This window comes from Leishmania panamensis (genome assembly GCF_000755165.1).
Source record: "Leishmania panamensis strain MHOM/PA/94/PSC-1 chromosome 26 sequence".
NCBI classification, from domain to species: Eukaryota; Euglenozoa; class Kinetoplastea; order Trypanosomatida; family Trypanosomatidae; genus Leishmania; species Leishmania panamensis.
Window position 1 is genome coordinate 916333 of NC_025872.1, and position 27467 is coordinate 943799.

Sequence of the window (27467 nt, forward strand, 5' to 3'; positions counted from 1 at the left end):
ACTTTTAGTGCTTCAGTGCTCAGCTCTTCTTCAGCATCTCGTCTTGCTCGTATATATATATATATATATATATATTGCATGCGTGCATCTCTCGTGGCAGTTGGCTCTCCCTGTGAGTACTTGTGTCTCTCTCCTGCTTCACTCACACTCGCCCATGTCCCTCTCGGAGGTGCAGCACCTACAAGAGCTGGCGCAGCAGCAGCCCACCAAGGAAAACAACGACACCCTCGTGTCGGAGCAGACTCTCTACGTGGAGCAGCAGCTACGCATCAAAACGGAGGCTGAGGAGCGCACCATAGCGGCGCAGCGAGAGTTGGAGGAGCTGAAACATGAGATCGAGGAGCTGCGCCGCCAGACCTCCTCGCTCCCCCCCATCGTCCCGTCGGACGAGCGCGCGGAGTACTTTGTGAAGTGGACGTCGCTCTTGAAGGAGTTCGGAATGCGTAAGGTGATCCTTTCGTTTCTGCTCTCTTACTCTGCCGAGGACTTCAAGCTAGCTGAGCTAAGCACCGTCTCCTACTGGCTGGACACCTGGACGACGTTCTTTGCGTCCGCCGAGTCGTCGGTACGGAGCTTGAAGAAGATCGAGCGGGAGTCGACAAACGACAACACGCTGCCTCCGACTCGGCACCTCTACGATGCACTGGATGAGGTGTGCCGCTTGCAGCTTCAGGCTCGCACGCTTGTCGGCCGTGAGCGCTACCGCCGCAGCTCCTCGAGCGACGAGTTTGTCCAGGAATTCATGGACAGCCAGAAGCAGCTGCGAGAGTGGTGCCGCAAGCAGCGCGAAACACTAGAGGAGCTGACAAAGCTAGATGACCTCATCGAGTTCAGTAACTCGTTCTACACGAACGTGCCGGTTATGGACAGTAATTTTCTTGTGTTGATGGAGCAGAGCGAGGCGCTCATGGGCAACGCGCTGGTGCAAGACGCTCTTCAGGAGGTGAACCGAGAGTGGGTCATGCTGACGCTTGAGATCTACGACAAGCTACAGGCCACCGCCACTCGAGCGCACGGGAGGAGCTCACTGGAGAAGCAGTGTGTGCAGTGGACTCAATTTATGTCACCGAGGCTTCATCGCCTTCTTCTGTCCGTGCAGGGCGCACTTGCCGCGGACAACGATGTACCGGAGGCCAAGCGGCTTGCGACGACGTGCGAACGTCTCATCAAGGAGCATGAGGCACACGACATCGTGTGCACACACTTGAGCGACTTTACAGTGCGCGAGGAATGCGTGCGGCCCCACTCAATCGCCTTGAAGGCAGAGCTGCAGTCGTCACTCACGACGACGGTACTGACCTTCCCACACCATGACACTGCTGGTTGGCAGGCGGACTACAGGGCCCGGGTAGAGGAGCTGCAGGAGTGGATCGAGGTCAAGTCGCAGAAGGGCACGTACATGAAGCTGTTGGAGCGCCTAGAGATGACCAAAGCCGCGATTGAGGAGCACGCGGATGTACTGTTCCCTGACGATGGCCCATAAGGGCGAGGCCCACTGCAAGCGGGGTGGTGATATGAGAGTGTTCGCGTGGGAGCGAGAGTAGTAAGAAGGTGACGTTGAGTGGCGGAGAGGGAGAGGGAACTGGTGCGGTCCTCAGCAGCACGATCGTTTCTCTCTCTTCCTGCATTACTCCCTTCATGCCAATCGGCACATATTTAGCCTTTCCTCCTCCCTCCCCCTCTGCCCCCCCCCCCCCCACCCTGCTCGCAGGCTGAGCATCCGATTAGAGTCCTTTCGAGTTGTTCTTTTCATTCGTTTCCCACCGTATTCCCCTGGTTGACATTGCGCTGTGTGTGCACACGCTTTCCGACGTGCTGCCAAAGGAGACACCGCGGCGTGTGGCGCGAAGCAGCGAAGTAGACGGCCTTGCGTCTTTCACTTTCCCACCATTTGGTCTCACGCACGCACTGTTTGCGTGGACTGGTGAATGCTGCGAAGAAGAAGTCGTCCTCAGGAGCGCAAAGCAATCCAGTAAAACCATCAAGAACAGCAGCAAACGGTCGCCTGAAAAGGGGCGAACAGACCACTACCGCGACATCGATAAGCACACCGATGTGCGAATGCTTTGGTGTGTTCTCACACGCACACACATATACGACGCATTGGACGGGTGCGAGTGTCAGCGCGCGTTTGGCGCGCTGGTGTATTTGGTCTGCGTCTATACTCATGCTTATGCAGGCTTTCTACAGCACTTCCTCTACACACACTGGAGGGATGCTCACCTGGTCGCGGCGGCAGACTCTGCACGCCAACTGTGCTGCGCTTCTCAGGGCTCTCCTCTCTGATGCCGCACTTCCTCCTTCCTTGCCTTTAGTTCACCGCTGGACTACGGTGCTTGCGCTCGCACTCCCTCTGAGAGTGTGTTTTTCCCTGGGCTCCCGCTGTACTGCTTGGCTTGCACTCAATGTGAACCTCGCTCTTTATCCTTTACTTTCCCTGTACAGTCTGCGGCTGGCGTCCTTTGGCCTTTACGCAGCTCCACCACGACCAGTCGTCTAGGCGATATCAGCACTACGTCAAGTGCCGCACCCACGCACTCCTCGTTTACCACGTTTTCTTTTTCGCAATACCCCCCCCCCCCCCATCCTCCACACACACAGTCAAACGTGGCTGCGTTTGCTTGCCACTCTCGCAACAGCTCTCGGCGGCGCGTTTACTGTACTTGCAACAGGGCCTTTTTCCTTCCCTTGCCTCCTCTCCCCTCGAGAGGGGGCTGCTGCTGCGCTTACAGAAGCCGACAGAGGCGGGCTGGCGTGGGCCCGTTGCACGCACTCCTCTCACCTCGCACCCCCTCTTTGTGAACTTTTTCTCTTCACCTTCTCCCAAAAGACGCGGCGCATGCCGAACCTGCGCCGATTCGCCTCGCACCTCAATTCTTTTCGAGCGCCAAAATGGAGTCCGTAGAGGCAGTGGAGCTCTTCTCGGAGAACAGCGCACGCTATCGCTACCGCGTGCCGGTGAGCGTGATTCGCGAGCTACAATACGAGGGGTCACGCTATAGCGCTGAGTTCAATGTGGGCGGGTGGTTCTGGCGTTTCCACATTCAAGAGCGAGCCGCCGAGGGCCAGCGCTTCCTGGCGCTGCACCTGCAGAGCTGCACGCCGGGTATTGTCTCTGTCCACTTTAAGCTCACCGCTGTCTGCATGCGTGACCCACTGCAGTCGCGCAGCAAGACGTTCAACTGCACCTTCAAGAAGGCTCGAAGTGCGTGGGGACTTCATCAGTTTATCGAGATAGAACAGTTGCTCCACCCAGAGAACGGGTTTGTGTACACTGTGCAGGAGACGGGCACCCGCTGTATTGACTTCGAGGCGACGCTGCAGGTGGACAGCGGAGGTGGCAGCGGGCGTGCTCCGCCAGTGCGCAGCGCGACCCGCTCTGTCACCCCGACCCGAAGCGTCATGGGTCCCGGTATTTTGGGAATAAATGGTGGAAGAATATCGCCACACCGTGGGCATAGTGTACGATCTGTCGGTGGCCGTGGCAGCAGTGCATCAGTGGGGCTGAACAGTAGGATGTTCTACTCGCCTGGCCGGGTCGGAGCTGGCGCACTTGTCCCGATGGAACGCTCTGTGGACCAGCTCGGCGCGGGTGTTGGGGTGGGGCTGCCGGGCGGCTTCTACAACGACCCAAACGGTGGCCCGATGGTGACTTTAGACAGCGCGTCCACCATCAAGGGCGGCGGCCGTGGCCATGGGAGCACCACCGTGCGCGCGCCGCTTACGTACCCCTTTGAACACCTGGAGGTGCTGTGTGACATGAGCTTTGACGTCCAGGGCGTCCGCGTCAAGGCCCACCGTTGCGTGATTGGCGCGCGCATGCAGCCGCTGCTTCCCGAGCAGATGCTGCCGTTGCAGGCGGGCTGCATTGTTGCCATTGCCGTCCCCCTTGACGTCTTCACAACCTTCCTGCGGTACGTCTACACGGAGGAGTACCCCGAGTCGGGGGTGTTGCCGCCAGAGTCCCTACTGGACTTGTACCTGCTCGCAGCGGCGTGTGAGTTTTACGATCTCAGCGCGGTCTGTATTCGCTACGTTCGCCCGCTCCTCACGCCGGAAAACATCCTCCCCATTGTGCTGACGCGCTACAACGCCGCGGACGAGGTGCTCACCTCGCTCTACCTGCACGTTCTGCTGGACAACTACGATGTTCTCATCCAGGACCGCCAGTTCGAAGAGATCCCTGGTCATCTCTTCCGTCGCCTTTCGCTCATCCTTTACCGCAAGGAGACAGTGCCGAATGCGCCGATTCCGTCCATGAAAAACACGCTGGGGAAGCAGCTTGCGTGGCTGGCGGAGTCAGGCGAGTACAGCGACTACGAGTGGGTAGTAGGCCCGCATCAGTACGCAGTGCACGCCCACCGCTACATTCTCGCGTGCCGCTCTGTGCTCTTCTCGCAAGCGATGAACCCGCGTAGCCCTGGACCGCTTCCGTCGTTTGCGACTAACGAGTTCGACTTCTCGCTGCGCAGCTGGCAGAAGTTGTTGTTGGGGATGTACCGTCGCCACCTCGACACCGAGCGCGACTTCTCGGCCGAGGATATCGCAGCTATCTTTAAGATGCAGCAGGTGCTGGTCATGGACGGCCAGCTCAAGCGCGAGGCGGATGAGGCTCTTACCCACACAAACGCGTTGCGCCTCCTTATCTATGCCGTGAAGCATCAAATACCAGAGTTGCATGAGCGCGCAGTCAACTGCTTGGTGAGCAATTTCAGCGCAATGGTTCGCAACGACCCACAGGCGTGGGAGCTGATTAGCGAGCTGCCGCAGGCAGCTGTGGTGTCACTGTTCCGCACGGTGACGGAGCACCAACCACTGTAGAGGGCACGCCGAGTAACGTGTGTGCAGACGGACCCGAGCTGCCAGTAGAAAAGAGACACTCATCGTTTCACAGGATGTATGCTGACCCGATCGGGTGCATGCATCCGGGGAAGGGGGAGGGAGGATGCTTGTAGCCAGTGCGACACTGCAGCGCATATTCCTCCTGCTGCTTCCACTCGTTCTGAGATTGCTATCTTTAGGTTGCACTTGGGGAGAGAAGCTATGGTGGCAGCGCCCAGGAGTTCAATTACGTTTCCCACCTTCGTCCCTCTCCTCCTCGTCCGGTCTCAGCGTGCAGTAAAGAGTGAGGGACATAGCCCCCCCCCCTTCCCTCCATTATCCACCCTCAAGCCGGTGGAGTGTGCTTGTGCCTCCGAGCTCATGCCTACGCGCTGTGTGGTGTCTTTCGCCTCTCTGTCTCGCTGCACAGACAGACACCCCCTTTTCGTGTGACGGTGCGTTTCCTGCCCGACGCTTGTGTGTGCGTCTGTGCGACCGAATGCCGTTGTTGTTGTTTTATGTTTTCGCCTGCGTAGGCGTGGACTTCTCCTTCCGTCCCCCTCTTTTCACGTGCGTGGCCCTAGATGCTCCTCCCACGCTTATGTAGGTCTGTGCCAGGCTTTGATGATGAGACCGGTGTGTGTGTGTGGGGGGGGGGGAGGGGAAGACGAGATGCCGGAGGCGTCATCTTTGGCTCTCTCCTCTGTCTCGGAGGTATTACTTCCTCCACTGCTGTCTCCCCCCTCTCCACGATGCCCTCTACCAAAGGTCTGCGCTGTATGTCTGCGTGCTTGTCTTGCTCCAATGTGTCTCCTTGGCGATGGTCGATGGGGGCGTGTGTCCTCCCCCCTCCGAGGCATCGTTTCTGGTCATTTCCCACTTCTTCGTCCTCTGTAGATTACGCGCCAGAGTGTATCTGAGCGACCCTCTTGTTCTCTCTCTTGTTCTCCATGACATACGGCCTGCCAACGTGCAGTCGCTGAAACGGCTCGCTATGCTTCAGTGTGAATCGAGTCCCTCGAGCGGCGCATGGACGGTGCAACATCCCCCATTTTCCCTCCCTTCCCCCTCTTCTCTGTGCCTCTCAAGACGCGCTCTTTTGGCTGCAACGAGGCGGAGCAGCTGTGCGGATCGGGCGTGGGTGCGCATTGTGCGTGTGGGCTGGCGAGGCAGCGCTTGTGTGCGACTCGGCTCTCTTTCTAGCACTCCGAGTTCAACTGCATTTCGTGAGCGCACTCCCTCTTCCTCTTTATCGGTTGCTCTCCTTGTTGGTCCCTGCGGCGCTTATCTGGGCGGCGATTCCACCGTTGCCACGTTCTCTCCCTCCCCCCTCCCCCCTCCCCCCTTCTCTTTATTCACCGCTTCTGTTTTCTCTTTCCCAGTCGGCGCTGTGTAGGACACGCCCCATTCAACGGTGTGCGTTACATGCGTAGAGACGAGAGGGCGGCAGACACGCCTATTAAGACTTTCACCCACGCGGTCAAACACCTCTTAGCACAGACAGACACGCCTACGCGAGTCTTCAACTGGGACCTATTTCCTTACCCCTCCCTCCCTCCCTCCGCATCGAGAGCGTTGAGTGCGCCCCTCCCCCTTCCACACAGCCGAAATGTCCAGCACGGCAGTCAACTGCCGTGAAAGTCAGGGGCCGCTGCGGGAGGTGCGCATCAGTGACGAGGTTGTCCAGAGTTGTCTACGGCACGCCTTCACGACAGAGAAAGCGGAGATCATCGGACTACTGCTGGGCCGCATTGAGGTGCAGCTCTTCCCAGAGACGCACATCCACCTGACTGACAGAGAGGCCTCCGCCAGTCAGGTGGTGGGTGGTGCCATCAGCGACTTGTGCGGCGGTGCCGCTGTCACCGCCCCCATCACTGCCAGTCCAGTTCCCGCGTTGCTCTCCTCCTCGGCGGTCAAGGAGGAAAAGGTGGCTTACATTTGGGGCACGCACATCAGCGAGCGTAATGTGCAGCGCAGTGATCGAGTGGAGATGTCGGCCAAGTCCGTTGCGTCAGCCACCGCAACGGCAGATCGCATAACGGCTGACACAGGGGTGCGTACCTACGTGGTTGGCTGGTATCACAGCCATCCGCGGGTCCCAGTTGTGCCGTCGGTCGTGGACCTACGCACACAGCGGAGCTTTCAACAATACCTGGAGAGCGGCTGGGTCGGCCTCATTGCGAGCGTCTTCAACACAGAACCGAGCACTCATCGCAGCCACTGCGCGCTTCACTGCTTCCAGGCGGGGCCGAGCAACGAGCACGTCGAGTTGCCCATGCGTATCGTTGCTCAGTCAGACCTGTTTGCTTCCCTTGACCCTATCGCTGCTCTGCCGGATACCACCTCAGAGCTTCTTCGAGTCTTGCAGCAGGAAGTGCACGACGCGGTCGCCAGGACGGTGCGAGAAACTGCGCACGACGCGGCTGCCTCCCGAGCCGTGCGAGGGCTGGCTGAAATGCTGCTTTTTCAGATCGACCGCCTTGTTGCAGAACCGACGCGTAAGGAGCTGGTGCACTGCTCGTTGCCTCTCTTGCGCGCCGAGGTGGCGCGCCTGGAGAAGGCGTTGGTCGAGTCCGCAAGGGCTGCATCGCCTCAGTGCTGAGTAGCACGTTTATGTGTGTGTGCGCTGCTGCGGAGGACACTGAAAAGGAAAAGCGTGTGCATGCCTGTGCATGTGTGGGACTGAGAATACCACTGCGCCTGTATTTTCTTCTGTAGACTCGCCCCACCCCCCTGCTGCTCTCTCTCTTCCCTTGGCAACTTACCATCTTCTCTCCCTCTCCTTTGTCTTCCAGCATAGAGCGTGATCGAAGTGTGCAGAAGGGCACCGCGGGTGGGGCAGGACAAGAGCTTCTAGCAGCAGACAAGCGAACACACACGCCTGTCCACATGTTGGTTCTCACTTCTTCACGCAGCAGTCAGTTGCACCCCTTCACCCCCCCCCTGGTGCGCTCTCTGCAGTGCACCCCCTCTGCGCTGGTGCAGCAGTAGCCGTCGCCCTGTGTGACTCCGTTGCCCTCCCGCCTTTCCTGTCCTTCGGGACTTCATCAACGAGGTCGCTTTTCTGCTTCTCTTACTTCGTTTGGCCACACCGATTGCGCCCCATGCTGGAACACTCGCACGAGCACGCCCACCTGCACACCCTGCCACAGTCCGCTGACCAACGATGAGTTACACTGCCATTATCGCGGGCTCCACTACCCACGCCCACGCCTCCCCCCTGCACCACAAATCGGCACTGACATAGAGAGCCCTCGCCACTCTTCTCCCTCCCTCTCACGATAAAGCCGCTACCCTCTGAGACATCGGCACACTACGGCGTAGGTGCGCCTACGAACAGCGAATGATGACGCGTCTCACTGTTCTTTCCCACAGCGAGTCAAGGGGGATCGGGTGAGCCCCCGATTGTCAGGCAACGGAAAAGAGCGCCGGCTTTGGCGGAGTGTGGGGCAGAGCGCTGTTTACTTATTCGTTTTCAACGTCGGGGAGGGGGAATCACGCACACCTCCACTCTCTTCTTTTTCCTCTAAGGGGGCTTTTCTTCTCTTCTCCCCCCCTCCTCCTCATTGCCGACGTGTTTGTGGCCCTCCTGTGGTAGGGCTGCGTTAGTTCTCCTAGGCGGCTTACAGCTGCGCTGTATAGGTGTCTACCTGCGTGTGGTGGCGTGGTCGCTCTCTCTCCTCACTCTTCTACGTTGGGGTGGATGTCGGCTCTCTTTCCTACGTTGCCTGTGAGTTCATGTCAGTCCCCACCCCCGGCTTGTCCCCCTTATGCCCAGGCGTCAGGTGAGTCATGGTGGATAAGCGAAGGGTTGGGCTCCGCACCTTCGCAGAAGTCATCCGAAAGAGACGCAGAAATTCTGTGAGAGGGGGATGCAGCATACTGGCCCCCCCTCCCCTCCCCTCACCTGGTAGCGTCCAACGGGTATTGAGGAGGAGGAGGGAGGGGAGGGACATCGCCCCACAACAGGTTAGAAAGATAGGATGGAACGCTTCAATGCTTACGATTACCCTCTTCTCCACTTCTCCACGCCTCTCTGTTCTAACTACCCACCAGCACGGACCTGAATGTGTGCACGCATACAAACATCCATAGACGCACGCACTCGCACGAGCATAGATTTATTCCGCGCCACCTACATGGCCGTGCCGGCCTCCCTTTCCACTGTTCTCCTCATAAAGCGGTTGTTGCGATCTTTCGCAGTTCGCGTCCGCTGTACCCGTGCACTGCTCCCTCGGTCTCTGTTGTTGCACACACCCGATTCACACGCACGTCTCCGTGTCTCCCTGCGACAAACTCGTCCTGTGCTCAGACCGAAAGACGAGGAGCTTGGCTCACTTGAGGAGAGGGGAGGGTACGGGAGGGCTGGTGGATGGACTTCGTTAGAGCAGCTGTGGAGAGGGAAGCCTCTTCGGTGTGCTCCTCTTCGTCACTCACTACTCCACGGTCCTCGGTCGCATCCGTGGCGACGATGACACCAGCGCAGGAGGCCGTGCGGCAAGCCAGGTCGTTTCTGGGGAACCGCCTCACTGCCCCCAGTACCTCGTCCTCCGCCAACCGCAGCTCAGGCCATACTGAGTCCAGCCCGAGTCCATCGCTTGACTCGCGGTACTTAGTGCCACACGACGGCAACACTGGAGCTTTGCGCACCCCAGGCGGGGAAGAAGCCCCTACCCACACCACCTACTCGACCCGCCGCAGCAGTAGCACATGCGGGGCCAAACTGAGTCGAGGTGTCAGTAGCAGCAGCGGTGGGCTAACGAGGACGTCTGGCAGCGGCGCTGCTACCTGCTTCTCTCCGGGCTCTGCCCGCACGGCCCACAGTGAGGCATCACTAGAGGAAGAGCGGCCTTTGATGCGCAGCTGTTTCTCCTCCTCTCTCGGCGCCGATCTACGGCCTGCCTACTCCAGTAGCCGTTCACGCGACGGCCCTGAGCCACAGTCGGCTCCATCCTCAGCTGCTCACTCCCCAGACGCGCAGCCGCCGGTACTGTCATCACTGCTCGCGCCACTGTCTATTCGCACTGGACAGCGCCAGCACCAGCAGGGGCAAGAAGATGCGGTGAGGGAGACACAACTGCAGCACGTGCACTTCAGCAAACCAAGGGTCCCCCTAAAGATGCCCGCCTTTCCCTCCGTTCACCCTCCCAAGGTGTCACTCTCTGCGAGACTACCCTCACGGACCGCGGCCGCAGAGCAGACCGCTGTGGAACTGCTTCAGGATCTCTCCTACGTGGAGGTGCAAGAGGCTCAGGAGTGGCTTGACAGGGTCCGAGGAGCCAAGCAGGCGTGTGCTGTGTCAAGGTCTGCTCCTTTTGTGTGGCCGATCGAAGCCATTCTCGCCGACCCTGGCATCAGCGAAGACGTCGACCCCAAAGCTGCGCTGTTGGAGGTGGCCCCGGTTTCGTTGGACTTGGCGGCTAACCTTCACTTTTCTCAGTTTTTCCGAGCGTTACTCATGGAGGACGAGAGCGATGGGGAGCTGATGAGCGATCGTGGGCGCGGCGCCGTCGATGGAGGGGGTAGGGAAAGCGTGGGCACGAGAGAGGCAGTGAGGATGACTTGGGCAGGCGATCTGAGGAGCGGCATCGGTCCCACACGTCACTGGGCAAAGACTTCACCGTGTAGTGACTTATTGGATGTCACATTTCCTTCGCCCTCGCCCTTCTTTGCCAGCGGCTTAAGTGCGGTGGACGCTGGCGCGGGGCTGAAGAGGGATGAAGACGGGCTTACTGTCTCTCCCATCACCCGCGTGTCACCGCCGAGTCCGCGCCAGCTCCACCCCAGCGCTGATGCTGCTGCTCCTCTGCCTGATCCGTCCATTTTACCTTTGTCATCTCCTCTGCAGGGTGGTGCCTGGGGGAAGCTAGGCTGGCCTGGCTCGCCACTGCCTGTTGAGGTAGACTCCAGCACCCCAGCACGGCGCTCTCTACCGGTGTCCACGACGGCGAGGCGGTGGTCACTGATGGATTTTGATATCGGACGCCGCATCGGGCAGGGGCGCTCCGGCAAGACGTTCCTCGCCCGGGAGAAGTGCAGCAAAGTTGTCTTGGCTCTCAAGGTGTTCGCAGACGACTGCGTTCGGCGCCAAGGAATGGTTGGTGCGCTCGAGGGAGCGATGCGACTACAGGCATCAGCAGGGCGGCGTTGCTCACACATCGTAAAGCTCTATGCATTCTTCGCTGATGCGCAACGCTGTTACGCTGCGCTGGAGTATGCTGACGGCGGCGACCTCGCTAGCCACCTCTTTCGCCAGCCGCACCAACGCCTGCCTGAGGCGCAGGTTCGGTTGATCGTGCACCACGTGGCGCTGGCACTGCGGGACTTGCACGAGCGACACGTTGTGCATCGAGCTGTAACGTCGCGGAATGTGTTACTGAGCCGCGACGAGGCGGACACAACCGCTAAACTCGGCGACTTCGCGTTCGCCGTACAACTAGCCGACGGGCGCGCTCGCTGGCTTGGCGAGTTTGAGGACGCACTTGATGGAGGGCCGTCGCTGGACTCCGCGGCACCGGAGGTCATTTGCGGCCACGGATGGTCGTGCAAGTCCGACATGTGGGCCCTCGGTGTCGTAGCGTTCGAGATGCTCTGTGGTCACCATCCCTTCGATCACGTTTGCGCGGCGGAGATGAAGCGACTCATCTGCAGCGGTGCCGCCTGCTACTCGCTGCCTACGCTGTCGCACACCGCCGTGTCTTTTGTGCGGTCACTCTTGTGTGTCGACGAAGCAGCGCGCAGCAGTGCAGCCACGGCACTGACTCACCCATTTTTGCGTGTTAGCGCCGCCGCCAGCACTGCTGCCCCGGGGAGCGCCATGCAGGCCACGGCAACAAGTAGCTGCGCCGAACCTGCCGAGCCGGCTGCCCACGTGACATCGGTGGGCGTAGCCGTTGTTGGAGAGTCACACGTGGGTGAGGTGCCGCCGTCTGTCAGTCGCGACTTGTCGAGCACGTTCTCACTGGCTGCAGTGGTTGGCAACACAGGCGTCTACTGCCGCAGCGACAGAAGCCACAGCCGCACAACAGCTGCTGTGATGACGGGAACAAAGGCTACCATCCACTGTGGCACCGCTGCCCCAACTTTCCCCGTGCCGACGAAGGACATCCCATATCTGCGACGGGGAGCGGGCCCGTCGGTCACCTCCCTCGCTACAACGTCCGCATCGCCCTCTGTCAGCTCCCTCTCCACCTACCAGGCTGTGGCCAGAACGGAAAGGCATGCACGTGACGCAGCATCGCACACGCCCGATGCGGTGGCTCCAGCGACGTCTCTGTTGTCCGCCAGTTCTCCCGCTTCTTTTATGTTCTTTGCGCTTCCAACGCACCCGTGGCAGAGTGCTGCGCTGCCACCCTCGGTGACGCTATCGACCGCCTCACTCTCTGGTGCCCTCAGCAACGAGGAGGTGGAGACGTGGTTGAGCCGGCGGCCGAGCGTTACGAGTCTGAGATCTGCTGGGAACGCCAGTCGCCACAGCCCGACGGCGACCCTAAGCGACATATCGGCGAGCTTGCTCTCCACGACACGAGCACCAGCCGCCCTTGCGGTGAGGTCAGCTACAGATGCTGACGGTGCGTTCACTGACAGCGCTGCCGTCGAGAGTTTGCTCAGCGCAAGCTTTAAGGACTGCAGAACTCGCCATCCTCACCATCTTCACCTGCAGCAGCATTGCACCCGCCATACCCAGAAGCACGAGCAGCACGATACACCGGCAGAATGTGCTGCGCCTCCTGCGGCACATAGCAGTGAGAAGGGGCGCGATGAGGACCTTCAAGGGGACTGCTCCGTTACCGTGAGCAGCTTGACGCCGCACCCCTCACGTGGTGCGCGCACGGAGTGGGGCACTGAGGACACAGAGGTGTCCGTGTCATCTTCGACAGTCTCATCGACGGTGCTGACCTTCATGGACGTGACGGCTCCTCAGACACTTTTCCCAACCCGCGCCTCAGACGCACCCTCACCACAGTCGACTGGCCATATTGCATTGCTGATGGCAGCCAGCAGCGCGCCACATCCAGAGTGGAGGCCGCTGCCTGGTCGACTGACATCCCTGGCCGTCAATGTAATAAGCGCCACAGCTGCACCTGTTGCTCCCCAGCCAACAGCCACCTCATCACACACGCGGAGGCTGAAGGCAGGGAAGAAGAGGCCCATCACGAGGCCAGAGTGTGCACTGCGACTCGCCTTTGAAGCGTTGAGCGACGAGGACAGCTGTTGAATGACGCGCGAGTGGAGTTTGTTTGCGGCTGATGGGCGATCGTCTCCTGTGGTGGCAAGCTCCTCTCCCCTCCTCTTCCCCATCTCTCGACCGCCCGCTCCTGCTACTGTTTCTCTCCCCGTTGCACCACGCACCATCGACTTCAGCGTGCTCTCCATGATTTGGCCGTTTAGTCCCACCATTTTGTTTTGCTTCGATTTCGGCATGATCGCGGCTTTTTACAAGTCGCTCTCTTTCCTCTCCCGCTTCCTTTGCAGAAGTGTGCACAGGGAAAGTGAGGTGTCCACGGCGAACAGTAACACAAGTGCAACGGGAGCCCCATCCCCAACAGCGTTCTGCTATCGTAGGAGGAGTCCGCCACCGCGTGTTCCGCTACTCCTGATGCGGATTCGGTGATGCGTAGCGCCGAGATGATCTGCTCTTCCTCACCATCTACGTAGAGGAGTATCTAGCCATGCGGGGCTCATGTTTTTCATTGAACGCTCTCTCGTCCATTACCACCCCTTCTTGTATCCTCCACGTTCGTTTCCTCTCTCAGCGTCACGAGCTCGGGCGTCTGCCGCCCTCCGCTTGTGTGTCCGGCGGGGTAGTACATAACTGCACGCCCCCCTTACACACACACACACACACACACAACTCGTCATACAAAAGAAGAGGCGCATGCCGCTAGACTTGGTAGGCAGGCTGCATCGCACCGTGTACATCACGGCTTGCCCAGAGGGCTCGCAAGAGGACCTGCTGCACATGCTGTTGAAGCGATGCGGCGCGATTGAGGCGTGGGATGCCGCCGATGGCCGACTCATTGTCGTATTCCAAAGCATGAACAGCGTCAGCAACGCCCTCACTTTCCACGGCTTGTCTTTTGTGGACTTGACGCGGAAAATTTGCGTGTGGAAGGCGACAGACGCGCCACCGGCGGAGGCAGCGCAGCAGCTGGCCATCGAAGGAAGTTCTCTCACCACGGAGGTAGACCTGGAGGAGGCGACATCGTCCGAGGCGGAGGATGCCCGCCGAACGCAGCGGAAGATACGGCGCGCGGCACTGCAGCAGATCCTAAATAGCACAGCGACCGACGCTGTCGACACTTCCTCGCCGGAGGGACGGCGGGCAAAGATGATGGAGTTGTGCTACCGACAGCTCAAGGCCCTCTGCGTGCTCTCTGCTGCCGCGGTGAAGGATGCGAAGGCGGAGCTGGAGGAGAAGAAGGAGAACCTCGCACGACTGCAAGACCTTATTCGTACTCAAGAGGCAGTGGCCAAGCGACGAAGGGAAGGGGCGGTTGAGGTGGGCGAGGAAGAGCCGGCCAAGGCGAGACTTCGTGTGTAGCCAACAACATTTTTCTTTCTCTCACCCACGTGTAGCTTTGGTGGCGGATATCAGACGAACTGGGCGGAGCTGGACGGTTGCGGTCTGCTGGTGCCGGAACCCGCATGACATGGCGCCCCACGTATCGAGTTGAGGAGCGAAACAGCTGCAAACTGCAAAAAATCGCTGCGGTGGAGTTGAGCGCGTGTGTATGTGTGAGGCGGTGTGACTGCAGCAATGCACCTGTTTACCTAACAAGAGAGAAGTAGAGGGTGGGCAGCAGCGGCACAGACGGCAGTGGCAAACCACCCACACTCTCCCCCATCTACCTTCGCGCAGCACAAACGCATCACCTTGTCATGCGTGCACATGGGTCTGGCATGGCTCTGCGACTTTCCCCCTCTTTCACTGTTGTCACCGCCGCTCTCTTCGCCTTCTCTTCCCGCTCCTCCACGCACCACCATCGACTCCATCGCCTTTTGCTGTGGCTGTGGGTGTGGCACGGCGACGGTGACGCTCCCGCCTGTTTCTTTGCCTCCCAAACTACCAGGGGGCGACGGCAAACACACAGGCGCGCGCGTATTGTGTTGTTCCACACAACAGCCGCTTTACATCTTGCCGGTGTTTTTGTGGGTGTGTCTCCTGCGTAACGTGCTGAGCCCTCCCCTCCTCAGAATAATGCCGCTGCATCGGCGAGCTGTGCTGCTCCTGTACGCGACTGTGCGGCGCACTGCTGCGCCAGTCGGCTCCTCCTCACTATCTGCAACTAGTAGGGCTGTGGACGAATCCTCTTCCCCATCCCCTCCGCTGTGGCGTCGAACCGTCTGTTCCACGTCCGTCACTGTGGATGGGCACGCGGCTGCCGCTTCTGCCGCGGACGCTCCTGCCTCTGCGGCTCTTCAATCCAATTCGCACCACGCACCGCTGCAAGAGCCTCCGCGGCGGACTGTCCACAACAAGGAAGGGTATAACGTCATTGGGTGTCTCCGCGCGTCTGGTCATGACGTGGTGTTGGGGCGTGTGCGAGTGTCCTTCACAGCGTACATACTCGGTGCCTCGGTTGGACTGCTCTATCTCTTGTACTACTTGACTACCTACACGTACGTGCTGACCACAAATCTGTCGCCACATCGCAACTCGCTCTTCTTCCACTTCCCATGCGACATGGCGGTAATCGAAAATAGGCTGACGCACAGGAGATATACCATCGAGGTGGTGCCGGAGGCTGAGCCGCCGCAGCGCCTGGGCCATGGTGACCACGGAGAAGGGGGCACGGCCGGGCTTGCTTGCCCCAAGCCGGCAATTGTGGAGCGCCGCCTGCACATCAACTGGCTGCTGTACCGTGTGTTTCTCTACCTACAGAAGACGGAGTCTCTCGTCATGGTGGACACGCAGGCGGAGATGGCGCCGCACCGCTTCATAGGTGGCGCGAGCAGCGTCGGCAAGGCCTCTCGTGCATCGGTGGGGTTCCTCCTAGAGGACCAGCTTTTTCCCGACATCAACGATGACCGCGCAAACACAACGCCATCGCAGAGACGGTGGTGGCAGTGGTGGAGTAGAAGGGCAAGTGCCTCAGCAGCGCTGTTACCGCGGCCTGTCTCCGGTTCCAGTGACTGCGCCACAACGCCGGCGGCAGTGGCAGCGACACCGATGGCGCCTACGAAGATCTTACTCAAAAGTAGTGTGCGCCTGCGTGACGCCACGAACGGGTACCAGAAGGGTCACCGATACACCTATGAGCAGTTCATCCACCACGCTGCACAGATGAAGATCCAGCAGCGCTACTATACCTATGTGCTGGCCAGGGGGATGGCAAAATACCGCGGCCTGCGGAAGGTTTATGCAGAGGAGCTCATTCGCAATGGTCTTCTCTCGGGCGACGGCGTGACACTGACGGAGTTGGTGCCGAATGCACAGCAGTTTGCTGATGAGATCTTTGCAGAGGCGAGTGCAAAATTTGGCGATGACGTTGTCGTTTACGAGTACACCGCCACACTGTACTAGTATCTTGGACTGGGATGGGGTGCTTGTTTCGGCGAGATGAGCAGGTCTGCTAGCGGTTTCGGTGCTCACGCGCGCCCAGGCACATGGGCCTGCAGGCGTGTGCTGGAGAGGAGGAAATGGAAAGCTGAAAGAAGCTGAATGTGACCATGGCTCACATGTGTTGTGGCCGTTCCTGCTGATGCTGCGCGCTCCCCTTCTCTTTCTTCCCGCCCTGTCAGCGGCTCAGATTTTGGTTTTGATGTGTTAACACAGACAAGTGAACGGCGCGCCCATCGAATGAACAACCACGGTGGCAGAGGAGATGAGCTCAATGAATGGCAAAGCAAGAGGCGTAACGTAGTGCGCCAGTATACCAGTGGAAACATACAAGAGCACTTGTGTCGGATATCTTTGTTGCGTCCGGCTGCTCTAGTCACCTTCCCTCTCATAACTTCTCATGCGTCCTGCAGCCTCCCTCTCTTGGGAAGAGAGTGGGCGCATACGTACGTTGGAAGAGGAGGTGCACGTGTGATAGCCGCCCGAGCAGTTTCGCTCCTCTTTTTCGCTTCTCCCTCTCTGTCGTGGCCACGCACGCCTCTTCTCCCGCTCGTGTTGCCGCCCACTTTGTCACTTGTTCGTCTCTCCCTCTTTTCCCTCTCGTTTTCGTGCCTTCGGCCTCCATCACTGACCACTCGAACGGCGCGTGTCGGTGTGTTCACCTCTGTGTGCGCGTTGTTGACTGGTCGGCCTTCACGGGCGCAGCGTGCGCTTCCCTGTACGTATTGTGGGCAGCGTGCCTTGTGTGCTGGCGCCCATGTTCCACACGGCCTTTTTGGCGGCCTCGAAGAGGCACCTGCGGTTGCGGTGCTTTCAGTGTACTCGCCTCCTTCCATCAGAGCACTTCCCTAAGAGAAGCGGTCCACTCAACACACTGGTCTGCGTGGGCTGCAAGGAGATGTGCTTCGGCTGTGGCTTGCGACAGCCCCGCAGCAGCTTCAGTGACGCCGGGTCGAACATATGCGACCGGTGCTTGGCGAAGCAACACGTGGCGCAGGAAAATGTGTACTTCCGCTACCCGATACTCACCTACCGCGCCTGTCCGTTTAGTGTGGAGGAGGCACGCGGTGAGCTCTGCCAAGAGGCACAGCAGGAGAAGCCGCCGCTGCCGTGCATGCCTCGATAGGGTGAGTCGTTTTCAAGGCTGCCGTGATCGTAGACACTGCTGTGCGTGCGCTTGTACAGTCGTCGACCCCTCCCCCTCCCCTCCCCAGAAGGAAATGTTCTTGTCGCGCGTCGATTTGATTTTTTGGCCGTCTTTACCGTTGATCCCCCCCGCAGCTGCTCCTCGGTGTCATGCGCGCTGGCGTGTGCCGGGAGGAGGTCGGCGGCTCTCTGTGTCGCCCTCCTTTGGATGGTCGGTGCTTCCGCCAGGGTTTTGATCCGGCACTTGCCACGGCAGACGTGGCGAGGCAGCGATACGCCTGCGACAGCACGTGCGCACAGACACGCACGAGGGCTCTCTCCCGCAACAACGAGGGAGCGAACGGAGAGAAAGACATCGTTTTTTGTGGCTGTTGTCGTCTATTGGCCGGAGCGTGCGGCGTTGGCCTGCCTCTTGTCCTCTTCCCTTCCCCTTACAGACTCGTCCTCTCTCCACCCCGTTGCTCTTTGCATGTTCTTACTCTCACTCTCTATGGTGGCAGCAACGCGTTGCTGAGCGCGCATTGCCGACATTGACATCGCTTTCACCACTCGCAGCCGAACCTCCGTCTTTCTGACGTTTTCTACGAGCGTACCCCAACTCACATTACAACGCCTACCGCTCCACCCACCCCCCTCCCCCCTCAGGCTGAAATGGCGCCAAAGCCGGCGAGTCCGAATCCGGCAAAGATTTTTTGCTTTGTACCGAACATCATCGGCTATTTCCGCATAGCGGCGTCCATCGCGGCCTACCTGGTGGCACGCGACTACCCGGCTCTATGCCTCCTGCTCTACACGGTCTCCTTTGTGTTAGACGCAGTTGATGGCAAGGTGGCTCGCGCGTTGGATCAGTGCTCGCACTTAGGGTCCATACTGGACATGCTCACCGATCGCGCCTCGACGGCTGGTTTCCTGTTGGTGCTTGACGGCGTGCTGCAGCCCATGCCGTACCGCTACACCTGCGCTCTCGCCATGCTTCTCTTTCTGGACGTGGGGTCGCACTTCTGCCGGATGTACGCCTCCGTCTTTGCCTCAAAGGTCAGCCACAAAGACGTCTCGGACAGCATCTTCTGGCTGCTGCGCGTGTACTACTCGAAACGTCACGTGATGGGCGTCCTCTGTGTCGGGCAGGAGTTCGCATACATTTTTCTCTACGCCTGGGCGAGCTACGCGAGCATCACGGAACTGGGGAGCGTTTGCTGGTGCGCCTTCGTGGTGTGTGCCGTGCCGTGTTTCCTGAAGCAGGTGGTCAATGTGCAACAGCTGGTGGATAGTCTCTACCACATTGCCTGCGTGGACGCTCAGGAGCGCTGCGCGCAAGGTAAACGCGCCTAAGTACTGCGTCAGCGATGCTGGTGCACACGCTCACCCCCTCTTCTTACCCCCTCGTTTCTCCGTTCAGAGAAATTGGACCGTTGCGTGAGCGGAGTACACGGATGGCGTGGCAGCGAGAGTTACCACGACTACCGGCGCTGCTGCTGCTGCTCTCTTGCGGAAATGGTGTGGGAGTCCTGGTGTGCGTACATGTTGTACTTGTGTCGCCGTAGTGGGTTGTACTGGGGACGGTGGCGATGGCGCTGCGGTTGACCTAATGCGCGGCCGTGGTGCTGGTGTCACGAGGAGTGAAGACGAGCACAAAGGTAGAGAGGAGGAGGACGGAATCGAGGCGGGGCAGGGGAGTGACCGAAGAGGGGGGGAGAGGAGGGGAGAGGTGACTATGGCGGTGATGCCAGGGGACTTGGTGTCTCCATTTTCCATGATGGTCGTAGCGTGTTTCGTCCTCGCTGGTGAGAGTAATCGGATACAGAAGGGGAAAGGGACGTTCCTCCCCCCACAGACACGCATACACTCGTTTCACAGCACTGTACCCCTCACTCCCCATTTTCCTTTCTCTCTTCTCGATCTGAAGAGGGAAGCAGATGGGGAGAGAGGCGAGCCACGCGTAGGCGTGAGCGGCAACGACATGTGTGTGTGTGTGTGGTGCATCTTCTGGCTTCTATTTTTCTCGCTATTCCCTCCCCCCTTTCGCGCGCGCTTCCTTGATGTGGTGGTGGTGCATGGAGAGGGAAGGTGGGTAAGGGAGGGGCGGAGGGAGGCGACGCTGTCTTGCACGTGCCTGCTTCCTCCCTCTCCACTTCACCCTCACTCCACCGAGGCGTTTGGGCAAGTTGGTGTGTCTATTCAGGTGTGCGTGAATGTATGTTACGTCGCGGTTGCTGGGCCGAGGCAACGCGAGGATCGAAATAAATGACGGTAAATTCACTCCTTCGCGAAAGCACGTCGGAGCTATGGGGCAGTCCCAAAGCGGACTGCGCATAGAGGAAACTGCATGTGCTTCTTCTCTTCCCCCCACCCCGTCTGTCGTTCGTTTGTCTCCTCATCCCCTCTTGCTGGCGCTACAGAATGTGGGGGACCGAATGAGGAGTGTGCCGTGCGCAAGAGGGGGAGGCAGCGTACGTGAAAAGCCCCCACTGCGCATGCGTGTTCTTGCAGAGGCAGGGGGGCGGTCCAGGTACACTTGAGTCAGGGAGCGGCTGGTTGACTGGCTCCGAAGCGCATTGCTGCAGTCGGCGCTGGGTGAAATGCGCAGTATCGCTACCTGCTCGACGGATAGTCTGCCCACAGCGGTGTTGTGCGTGTGGTCATGTCTCCTCTTTTCATGCGTGCACACATACTTGCCACACCTTTCAACTTCTCCTTCCTCCCTCCCTCCCGTGACGCGGATGTGCCCACGCCCACGCCGACACCCACGCGCATCTGTATGGCATAAGCGAGAAGCGAAACCGAAAACAAGCCTGGATCAAGCGGGAGTCATCTCTCTCCACAAGCCTCAGCACCAAACCGTGAGTCGTAGGAAAGCGCACGGGGTAACGTGTCTCGGCCTCCTTGTTCTGCATCCATTTACTGCTCTGCCGGAGCGTGTCTCCCTTCACCCGCCTTTCTCCACTGAGTTCTCCCTCCACTCCCCAGGGGACAGGTTTAGCGTATTGACTCCCTACACCTTTTCGCTACTGCCACACGAGGCTCGAGCATGCAACTGTGCGCGCGCTCACTCGCTTCTGTCTAGAAGAGAAGGAACAAGACGCCTCTTCTCAGCGCCACTCACGAGGGCCACCCTTGACGGTTTCGTGGTGCCGTTACAACTTTTTTCTCTTCTCGCTCTGCGCGTTGGAGTCGCCGCACACGCCTTCTCGCTCTTCGTTGCCGCGGGAGCAAAACATTTTCTCGTCCGTTCGTGTTTGGCTTTGGCACGTTGACGCCGACCGTTTAGCCGGCGCTTTTCTTGTCCGCTGTCTTGCTGTTTTGGAGAGCGTTTCAGTGCTGCAGACTCGCACACCCCACCCACCCACGTACGCATCCCTTGGGCAGTGCATCGTCTGGCTAACTGTAGTCTCGCGTCGCATTGATTTCTTCTCACTTGCCCTCTTCCCTTTCCCTCGGTGCGTTTCCTCGCTTACGGGCCTGTGACGTGTAAGGCGCCCTCCTTCGTCTGTGCCGAACACGCCTCTCCGCCTCCTCTTTTCTTTTTTCATTTGCTGCTCCCGCTTTCTTCGCTCTGCGCCGCTTCGCGCGTGTGCGTCAGTGGTCCACTTCATCCCACTGGGCCACTCTTCTGCCTCGTTCTTCGCTGCTCTTATCCCTTCACTTTCCCACTCGGTGAACTCGTCCAGTGCTTCCGAGACGAATGGAGTCCCACGTGGACCCTGCCGGTGGAAGAGAGAGTGTCTCGCCAATTCCCCCGCTCTCGGCAGGCAAGCGGAGGTTAGTGCGTCAGACGCCGACTGGTGGTGGCGACGCCAGTGTTCCCGGCGGTAGTACGCTCGCTTCCCCCTCTGCTGCTGCTGCTGTCGCAGCGACGACCATGGCAACGCAGACGGTCAGCAGCGAGGCTGAGGGAAATGCTCTCATCAAGCGGATTCGTCAACTGGAGGGCGAGGGCGCAACGCTCTCCAATACACTCACAAAGGTATGTGAGGAGAATGGCCGCCTGTCCGGGCAGATCTCCGCGCTGGAGGAGAGGGTGCAGACGCTGGTGCGGGAACCCCTGAAGGGGACGTCGGTGCTGCACTCACTCTTCGAGCCGGAGAAAACAGGCTGGTTTGGTGGCTCAAAGTCCGCCGCACGAGAGAAGCTGGAGCAACTAAGTGACGCATTGCAGTCTGAGTTCATCGCCTACAAGTCGTCGCATGCGTCTAGCAACGATGAGGTGCAGGCTCTGATGGAAGGGTTGCACAATGCACACCTCAACGCGCAGGAACTGTCTAACGTGGTGAGGGACCAGCAGGAGCTCATCAGCGGCGGTCCGCTGGCGGTGGCGGTACATATCGTGCCCTTTGACGAAAGCAACAGCTCTGCTGCGATGGTGCGGGAGTTGCAGGAGCAGCTGCGTAAGGTGCGCGAGCAAGCTGCACTCACTGAGGATCAGCTGCGTAACTCGCAGGCGGAGGTGCGTGCGATGAACGTGGAGAACATGAAGCTGCGCAATGGTGCTATTGCAGGCTCCGCGCTTGCAACAGCACCGGCGGCTGCAGACCCAATGGCAGCGGTCAGTAGCGCTCCGTTGCTCTCTGGGAAGGCTGCCACTGAGGAGCTCGAACGCATGTCCCACGAGTATGATGTGCTGCAGAGCGCGCTCACGGAGGCGCGCAACTCTATCGCCGAGAAGGAAAAGGATGCGGAGCTTCAGAGGCAGAAAGTCGCACAATTGCAGAACAGACTCACGGCGAAGGACTCGGTTCACATGGAGGAGGTGGGTAAGCTGCGACAGCAGCTCGCCGACTCCTTTAGCGCTTCTGTGGCATGTGGGCGCTGCGAAGAACTGCTGCAGGAGCTGGAGAAGGCCAGATGCGATGTGGACGCGTCCCACATGGTGGTGCAGGACCTGCGCAACGAGATCCTGGAGATGACGGCAAAGCAGCAGAACAAGTATAGCGCGCTGGAGAAGCGGCTGGCAGACAACCTCGATCAGCTCCGCGAGAAGGACCAGCAGCTACGCCACTCGACCTCCGCCGATGACTACGACCATCTCAAGTTGGAGCAAGAATTGCTGACCCGTGAAATTGATCTCTACAAACAACGCATCGCCTTCTTAGAAACTAGCCGCAACCCAGCCAACGATGTTGCCGACGCGACTGCGCTGGACGAGACGAAGGTGCTGGAGACACTCAGCGCTACGAAGGAGCGTATCTCAAAGCTGGAGTTTGAGCGAGATCAGCTGGCGATGCAGCTGCAACAAGCCCAAAGCTACGCTGTGTCTCGCGACACGGAGGCGCGCCAGCTGCAACAGCGCGCCGAGGAAGACAAACAGCGCGTGGCCTTCCTGGTAAAGAAGTGCGCATCCCTCGCCGCCGATGTGCGGAGCACGACGGCACAACTCGACACCTTCAAGGAACAATTCGAGAAGCAGTCGCTCGAGCTCAAGCAGGAGAGACGCAACACGGAAAGCATGGACAAATTGCAGAGAGAATTTGATGATCTGACCAAAGCAAAGGGCTTGCTCGAGGACCGTTTGGCCGCAACGCAGGAGGTGGAGGAGCGGCTTGTAAAGGCGAAGGAGACGATCGCGTACATGGAGTTGGCGCAGAGCAGCACGATCTGCATGAGCCAGTTTGCTGAGGTGAAGTCGGAGAAGGAGAAGCTGCAAAGTAAGGTGGAACCGCTGGAGCGCAAGCTGGAGGAGGCCAAACAGGAGATTGAGCGCCTCAAGGCTGTTACGGAGGCACAGCAGGCTGTTTCATCCACGCAGAACAAGAACGTGCGCGCCTGGCAGGACCAGGTAACTGCGCTGAGCGAGAGTGAAGCGAAACTGCGAGACAAGGTCACCACACTGACGACGGAGAATAGCCGCCTCACACAGGTGAACGCATCACTGGAGCAGCAGATGAACGACATGCAGGACGGCATTAAGGAGATGGCGGTGCACATGGAGAGAGATCGCTCCAGCGCCAAGGCCGCCGCTGAGGCGAACTCAGAAAAGAAAATCCAGACCCTATGCGATGAGCTAGCTCAGGCAAGGGCGACAATCGCCGAGGTGCAGGCACGCGACGGGCAGTACGTCGCCGAGGGGCTTTACCAGTCCGTCGTCGCAGAGCGCGAAAAGGCGTTGGAAGAGATCAAGAGGGTCACCTTCGAGCTAGAGAAGCGCAAGTCGGAGATATCAATCTACCGCCAGACGATCGCCGACCTGGAGCAGGAGAACGATGAGCGCCTGAAGGAGATTGAGGCGCTTCAGGATCGCTATCAGAGCGACCGCACAGGCCTCAGCGATCGCCTCGCGAAGGAGCAGAAGCGCACAGCGGAGCTGAACAGCAATGTGGCAAGCCTGACGGAGCAGGTGTCCGCGATGGAGGCGGCCGCGGCGAAGCACATGGCCACCATCACGGAGCTGCAAGAGAAGAATGCGAAGCAGCAGCGTGTCTTTGAGGACAAGTGCCGCCGCGAGGAGGCCCTCAGCGACGAGATTAAGCGTTTAAGTGCTCAAATTGGTACTCTGCAGGGAAGTGGGACAAACACCGCCCTTCAGCCGGAGAGCCGCAGCCGCAGCAATGACGTCACGGCGGCGGCGGCGGCGGGAGTGGGTGTTGCCGCTGTGGTCTGCGCGGCCGGACTAGCGGCACCTCCCGCAGCATGTCACAGCCCAGCCGTGACGGAAATGGAGGCAGAGGTGAAGGCGACAGAGCCCGCCGTGTCTTCATCCCCTCTGACTCCCTCAGCACTGACTGCAAGCCAACCGCTGTCAGAGCGCGCTGTTGATGGCGCCGCCGCCCACACCGCTTCTGCACCAGAGCCTATCGCCATTGAGGCCTTCTGCAAGCGCATTGACGACCTCCTGCGAGACAACCAGCGCCTCGCTAGTGAGCTGAAGCGTACAGAACTGCAGCACCGTACGGAGTCCGCGGATGATCAGCGCATGATTACCATCCTGCAGACACAGATCAAAAACCGCATGTCGACCAACAACCGTACTGCGTACGAGGCTGAAATCGCCAAGTCGGCAGCACTGAAGAAGAGCGTTGAGACGCTCATGGAGGAGAACACGAAGCTGCGCATGCAGGCAGGTGTAGCGCAGGCCCCGGTGAACATGCCTGCTTCGGCCTCATCTGTCGCCATGGCGGGGACGCAGCAGATGGACGTGCTTCAGCTGCAGTCCCAACTGCAGGCTCAGAAGGCCACCTTCGACTCAGCGATGGAGGAGGCAGCGAAGGTGGCGGAGACGTACGAGGCGCGCATCCATGAACTGGAGGAGCAACTACACGAGGCGGAGGAGGCTGCGGCGGCCGCCGCCACAGGGGCAGACGCCGGTGGCAGGACCGCCAGCGATGATGGGGATGGCCCGCTCGGTAAGGCGGCGAAGAAGAAGACGAAGAAGGTGAAAAAGAGGAAAACGCTGGCAGAGCAGGTTTGTGCTGTGGGCGACGACGCGGACGTCCTTGCCGCGTTCCCTCATGCTGATGCTGTCGACGCCGATTCGCAGAACTCCGTTGATGCGGGGCAGTTGCAGGCGTCCTTGATGTCCGCACACCATGAAGTGCATCAGTTCAAGCTAGAAAACATACAGCTCAAGGAAGAAATCGCGCAACTCAAGGCAACCATCGTGGACCTGTTGGCACAGCTGCAGCGGGCTGAGGAGGACGTGAGGTCCGCGCATGAGGACCTTGACATGACCCAGACCGCCATGAACGTAGAGCGACGCGATCTGCAGAAACAAATCGACCTCCTGCAGACGCAGAACACGCAGCAGCGGTCCAGCATGGAGGAGAAGCAGTTGTCGGCGTCAGCGCGCAGCAACAGCATTGGTACCAATGGCGGTGGTAGCCCCAGTAAGGCCAACCGCTCCTTCCACAGCTTCTCTATTGCCGACGTGGAGATGCAGTTGCGCCGGTGCCAGGACGAGGTGGGCCGCCTGATGGCCGAGAACCGGAACCTGCAGTATCGGCTGGAGCGGCAAGCGGGCTGCACCAAGCCACCCTCTTCGGCCACTGGGGCGGCAGTAGAGGCGACGGAGAAGAGTGGGGCTGAGGACATACATAAGTTACGGCGGCAGCTGAAGCAGAGAGACGCGGAGATCAAGACACTCTCCGATCAGCTAATGCCCACCAAAGAGAAGCTTGTCGAGTACATGGCCATGGCCGATCGTCTGGGGCTCCAGTACCCTTTCCCGCCGGAGCTGGAGGGTGCGACGGTGCTGCGGCTCAAGGCGCTTCACTTGCCGATGACTCCGCGGTCGGCTTCCGTCCCAGCGCCGGTGCAGCAGCGGCGCCGCATCACCCCCTCAGGTGGGGGGGTTGGCGAGGTCTCGCCACTACCCCGTACGCCCCGAGAGCGTCGCACAGGCGGTGACGGTGGCGCCGCGCGGTCTGAGGACAAGGTCTTCTCTTTACGATAAGAACGGCACGCGCCCAAAAAGGGCGGCGAGCGGCGTTCTCATTGCTGTTCCGCTGTCTGGGGTGCCCACGTAACGCTGCATTTCCTCCGCATCGCATAGCGCCGGCGCACGGGCTTTCTCCCCTCCCCCCCCCCACACACACGCGATCTCGTCGCTGTTCTGCACAGTGCGCGCATCCCATGGCACTCCACACAGAGCGCCTCGTTTCTCTCTCGCTCTTTTTCTCTGGGCTCTCTACTTCCCTGCTGCTTCTTGCGAATGTGCGGAGCTTCGTACGTTTTGGGGTCACGCCTTGCGCTGCTTTAGTTGTATCTCCTCTCATCGCGCGTGTATGTGTGATGACTTTCATTGCGAGCACCACCACCGCTTCCCCTTCCTTCTTCAGCCTTCTCGTCTTGGCGTGGAATCCGTGGCGCCACGCGGCTCGGCACACGCACACCAACGCGTTTCTACGCGGCCGCACATCTACTTTTCAGCTTCGCCCCCCCCTTTCGCTCGCTCGCTGCTTGTGTTGCGTTGGATCTTCGCTGGGAGCGATCGAGGTGTGAGAGGCTGGAGGATTGCTGAATCAGAGGGGAGTTCTCTATTTCCCTCCAGCGTCCCCCTCTCGTTGCGGAGACTGTGAGCAGTACAAAGCGGCTAGCCTTTTAGCGACTCTGCTGTCCCACCAATTTCCTCATTGCCTGTCTTGCTCGTGCGTTGGCCCCTTTCCCCTCTCTCGCCTATCTGTGAGAAATCAGTGCTGTACATTAGTGCATTCGCTTTGCTTTTTTTTTTCTTAAAAAAAAACCCTCTTGCATTTCACTTCATGGCCTTCGCTTCCTCGACTTTCCCTTTTCGATTTTTCCTCCATTGTGCGCGCGCTCTCTCTCTCTCCTGTATTTCGGCGTTGGCGGTGGCCCACCTCCTCTGCATCTCTCTGTTCCGCTCCCCAGTGCCTTTTCTGTTGGCGTGCATCGATGTGCTGATGTCCGCGTGTACGCCTGTTTAAGTGTTGGCAGCGGCGTTTGATGACGGGGCCGCTATCCTCTGGCATTTGCTTCTGTTGCCCTTCTGCATGCTGACTGCGGTCCAAGTGCACATTATCAGGCGAGATGTACTCTCAGTGGAGAGGCGAAGGCGCTGAGATGGCCCCCCCTCCTCGCTGGCGGTGGTGATTCTCTTTTGCGTTACTACAGTGTCTCTACTGCAAAGAAATTAACAAAACCAACTAGCGCTTCTCCAAGCGCACCCCCTCGCTTCTTCCCTCTCTATTTCTGACTTGTAGAGTGTGTGGCTGGGGAGCCTGCGTCGCATCCGTTCATTCGTGCTGGCACGGCTGGTGGAAAAAGTGCGCGGCACATGGAATCTTCCGCTCCTTGACAGAGATGCAACACCCAGGCGTGTGTGTGTGTGAGAGAGAGAGTAACGTTGGTGGACACATGTGTTCATTAGTGCCATGCTACCTTGCAATCCCTCTTCCCCCACTAGCACGTATACATGAAGGTCCCCAGCTCTCTAGCCCTCATTACTGCGGTTTCTCCTCCACCGCTTCTTTCACCATTGTGGTGTTTC

General features: G+C 59.4%; 9 protein-coding genes across 9 annotated transcripts; all 9 read left to right on the top strand.

Annotated features, from left to right (window-relative positions):
* Positions 1-154: 154 nt before the first annotated feature.
* LPMP_262380 (hypothetical protein) lies at positions 155-1483 on the top strand (the record flags this gene model as incomplete). The annotated part of the gene is made up of 1 exon (XM_010701756.1): positions 155-1483. The coding sequence occupies one exon, from the start codon at positions 155-157 to the stop codon at positions 1481-1483; it is 1329 nt and encodes a 442-aa protein (XP_010700058.1).
* Positions 1484-2892: 1409 nt separating this feature from the next.
* LPMP_262390 (hypothetical protein) lies at positions 2893-4821 on the top strand (the record flags this gene model as incomplete). The annotated part of the gene is made up of 1 exon (XM_010701757.1): positions 2893-4821. The coding sequence occupies one exon, from the start codon at positions 2893-2895 to the stop codon at positions 4819-4821; it is 1929 nt and encodes a 642-aa protein (XP_010700059.1).
* Positions 4822-6430: 1609 nt separating this feature from the next.
* On the top strand, positions 6431-7423 carry LPMP_262400 (metallopeptidase, putative; the record flags this gene model as incomplete). Its single annotated transcript, XM_010701758.1, has 1 exon — positions 6431-7423. The coding sequence occupies one exon, from the start codon at positions 6431-6433 to the stop codon at positions 7421-7423; it is 993 nt and encodes a 330-aa protein (XP_010700060.1).
* Positions 7424-9676: 2253 nt separating this feature from the next.
* LPMP_262410 (protein kinase, putative) lies at positions 9677-13039 on the top strand (the record flags this gene model as incomplete). Its single annotated transcript, XM_010701759.1, has 1 exon — positions 9677-13039. The coding sequence occupies one exon, from the start codon at positions 9677-9679 to the stop codon at positions 13037-13039; it is 3363 nt and encodes a 1120-aa protein (XP_010700061.1).
* Positions 13040-13699: 660 nt separating this feature from the next.
* Positions 13700-14365, top strand: LPMP_262420 (hypothetical protein; the record flags this gene model as incomplete). The annotated part of the gene is made up of 1 exon (XM_010701760.1): positions 13700-14365. The coding sequence occupies one exon, from the start codon at positions 13700-13702 to the stop codon at positions 14363-14365; it is 666 nt and encodes a 221-aa protein (XP_010700062.1).
* Positions 14366-14713: 348 nt separating this feature from the next.
* LPMP_262430 (hypothetical protein) lies at positions 14714-16348 on the top strand (the record flags this gene model as incomplete). Its single annotated transcript, XM_010701761.1, has 1 exon — positions 14714-16348. One exon carries the CDS (start codon positions 14714-14716, stop codon positions 16346-16348), a length of 1635 nt encoding a protein of 544 aa, XP_010700063.1.
* A 793-nt stretch (positions 16349-17141) lies between these two features.
* On the top strand, positions 17142-17510 carry LPMP_262440 (hypothetical protein; the record flags this gene model as incomplete). The annotated part of the gene is made up of 1 exon (XM_010701762.1): positions 17142-17510. The coding sequence occupies one exon, from the start codon at positions 17142-17144 to the stop codon at positions 17508-17510; it is 369 nt and encodes a 122-aa protein (XP_010700064.1).
* A 671-nt stretch (positions 17511-18181) lies between these two features.
* Positions 18182-18862, top strand: LPMP_262450 (CDP-diacylglycerol-inositol 3-phosphatidyltransferase, putative; the record flags this gene model as incomplete). Its single annotated transcript, XM_010701763.1, has 1 exon — positions 18182-18862. The coding sequence occupies one exon, from the start codon at positions 18182-18184 to the stop codon at positions 18860-18862; it is 681 nt and encodes a 226-aa protein (XP_010700065.1).
* A 2527-nt stretch (positions 18863-21389) lies between these two features.
* LPMP_262460 (hypothetical protein) lies at positions 21390-25913 on the top strand (the record flags this gene model as incomplete). Its single annotated transcript, XM_010701764.1, has 1 exon — positions 21390-25913. The coding sequence occupies one exon, from the start codon at positions 21390-21392 to the stop codon at positions 25911-25913; it is 4524 nt and encodes a 1507-aa protein (XP_010700066.1).
* Between the last annotated feature and the right edge of the window lie 1554 nt (positions 25914-27467).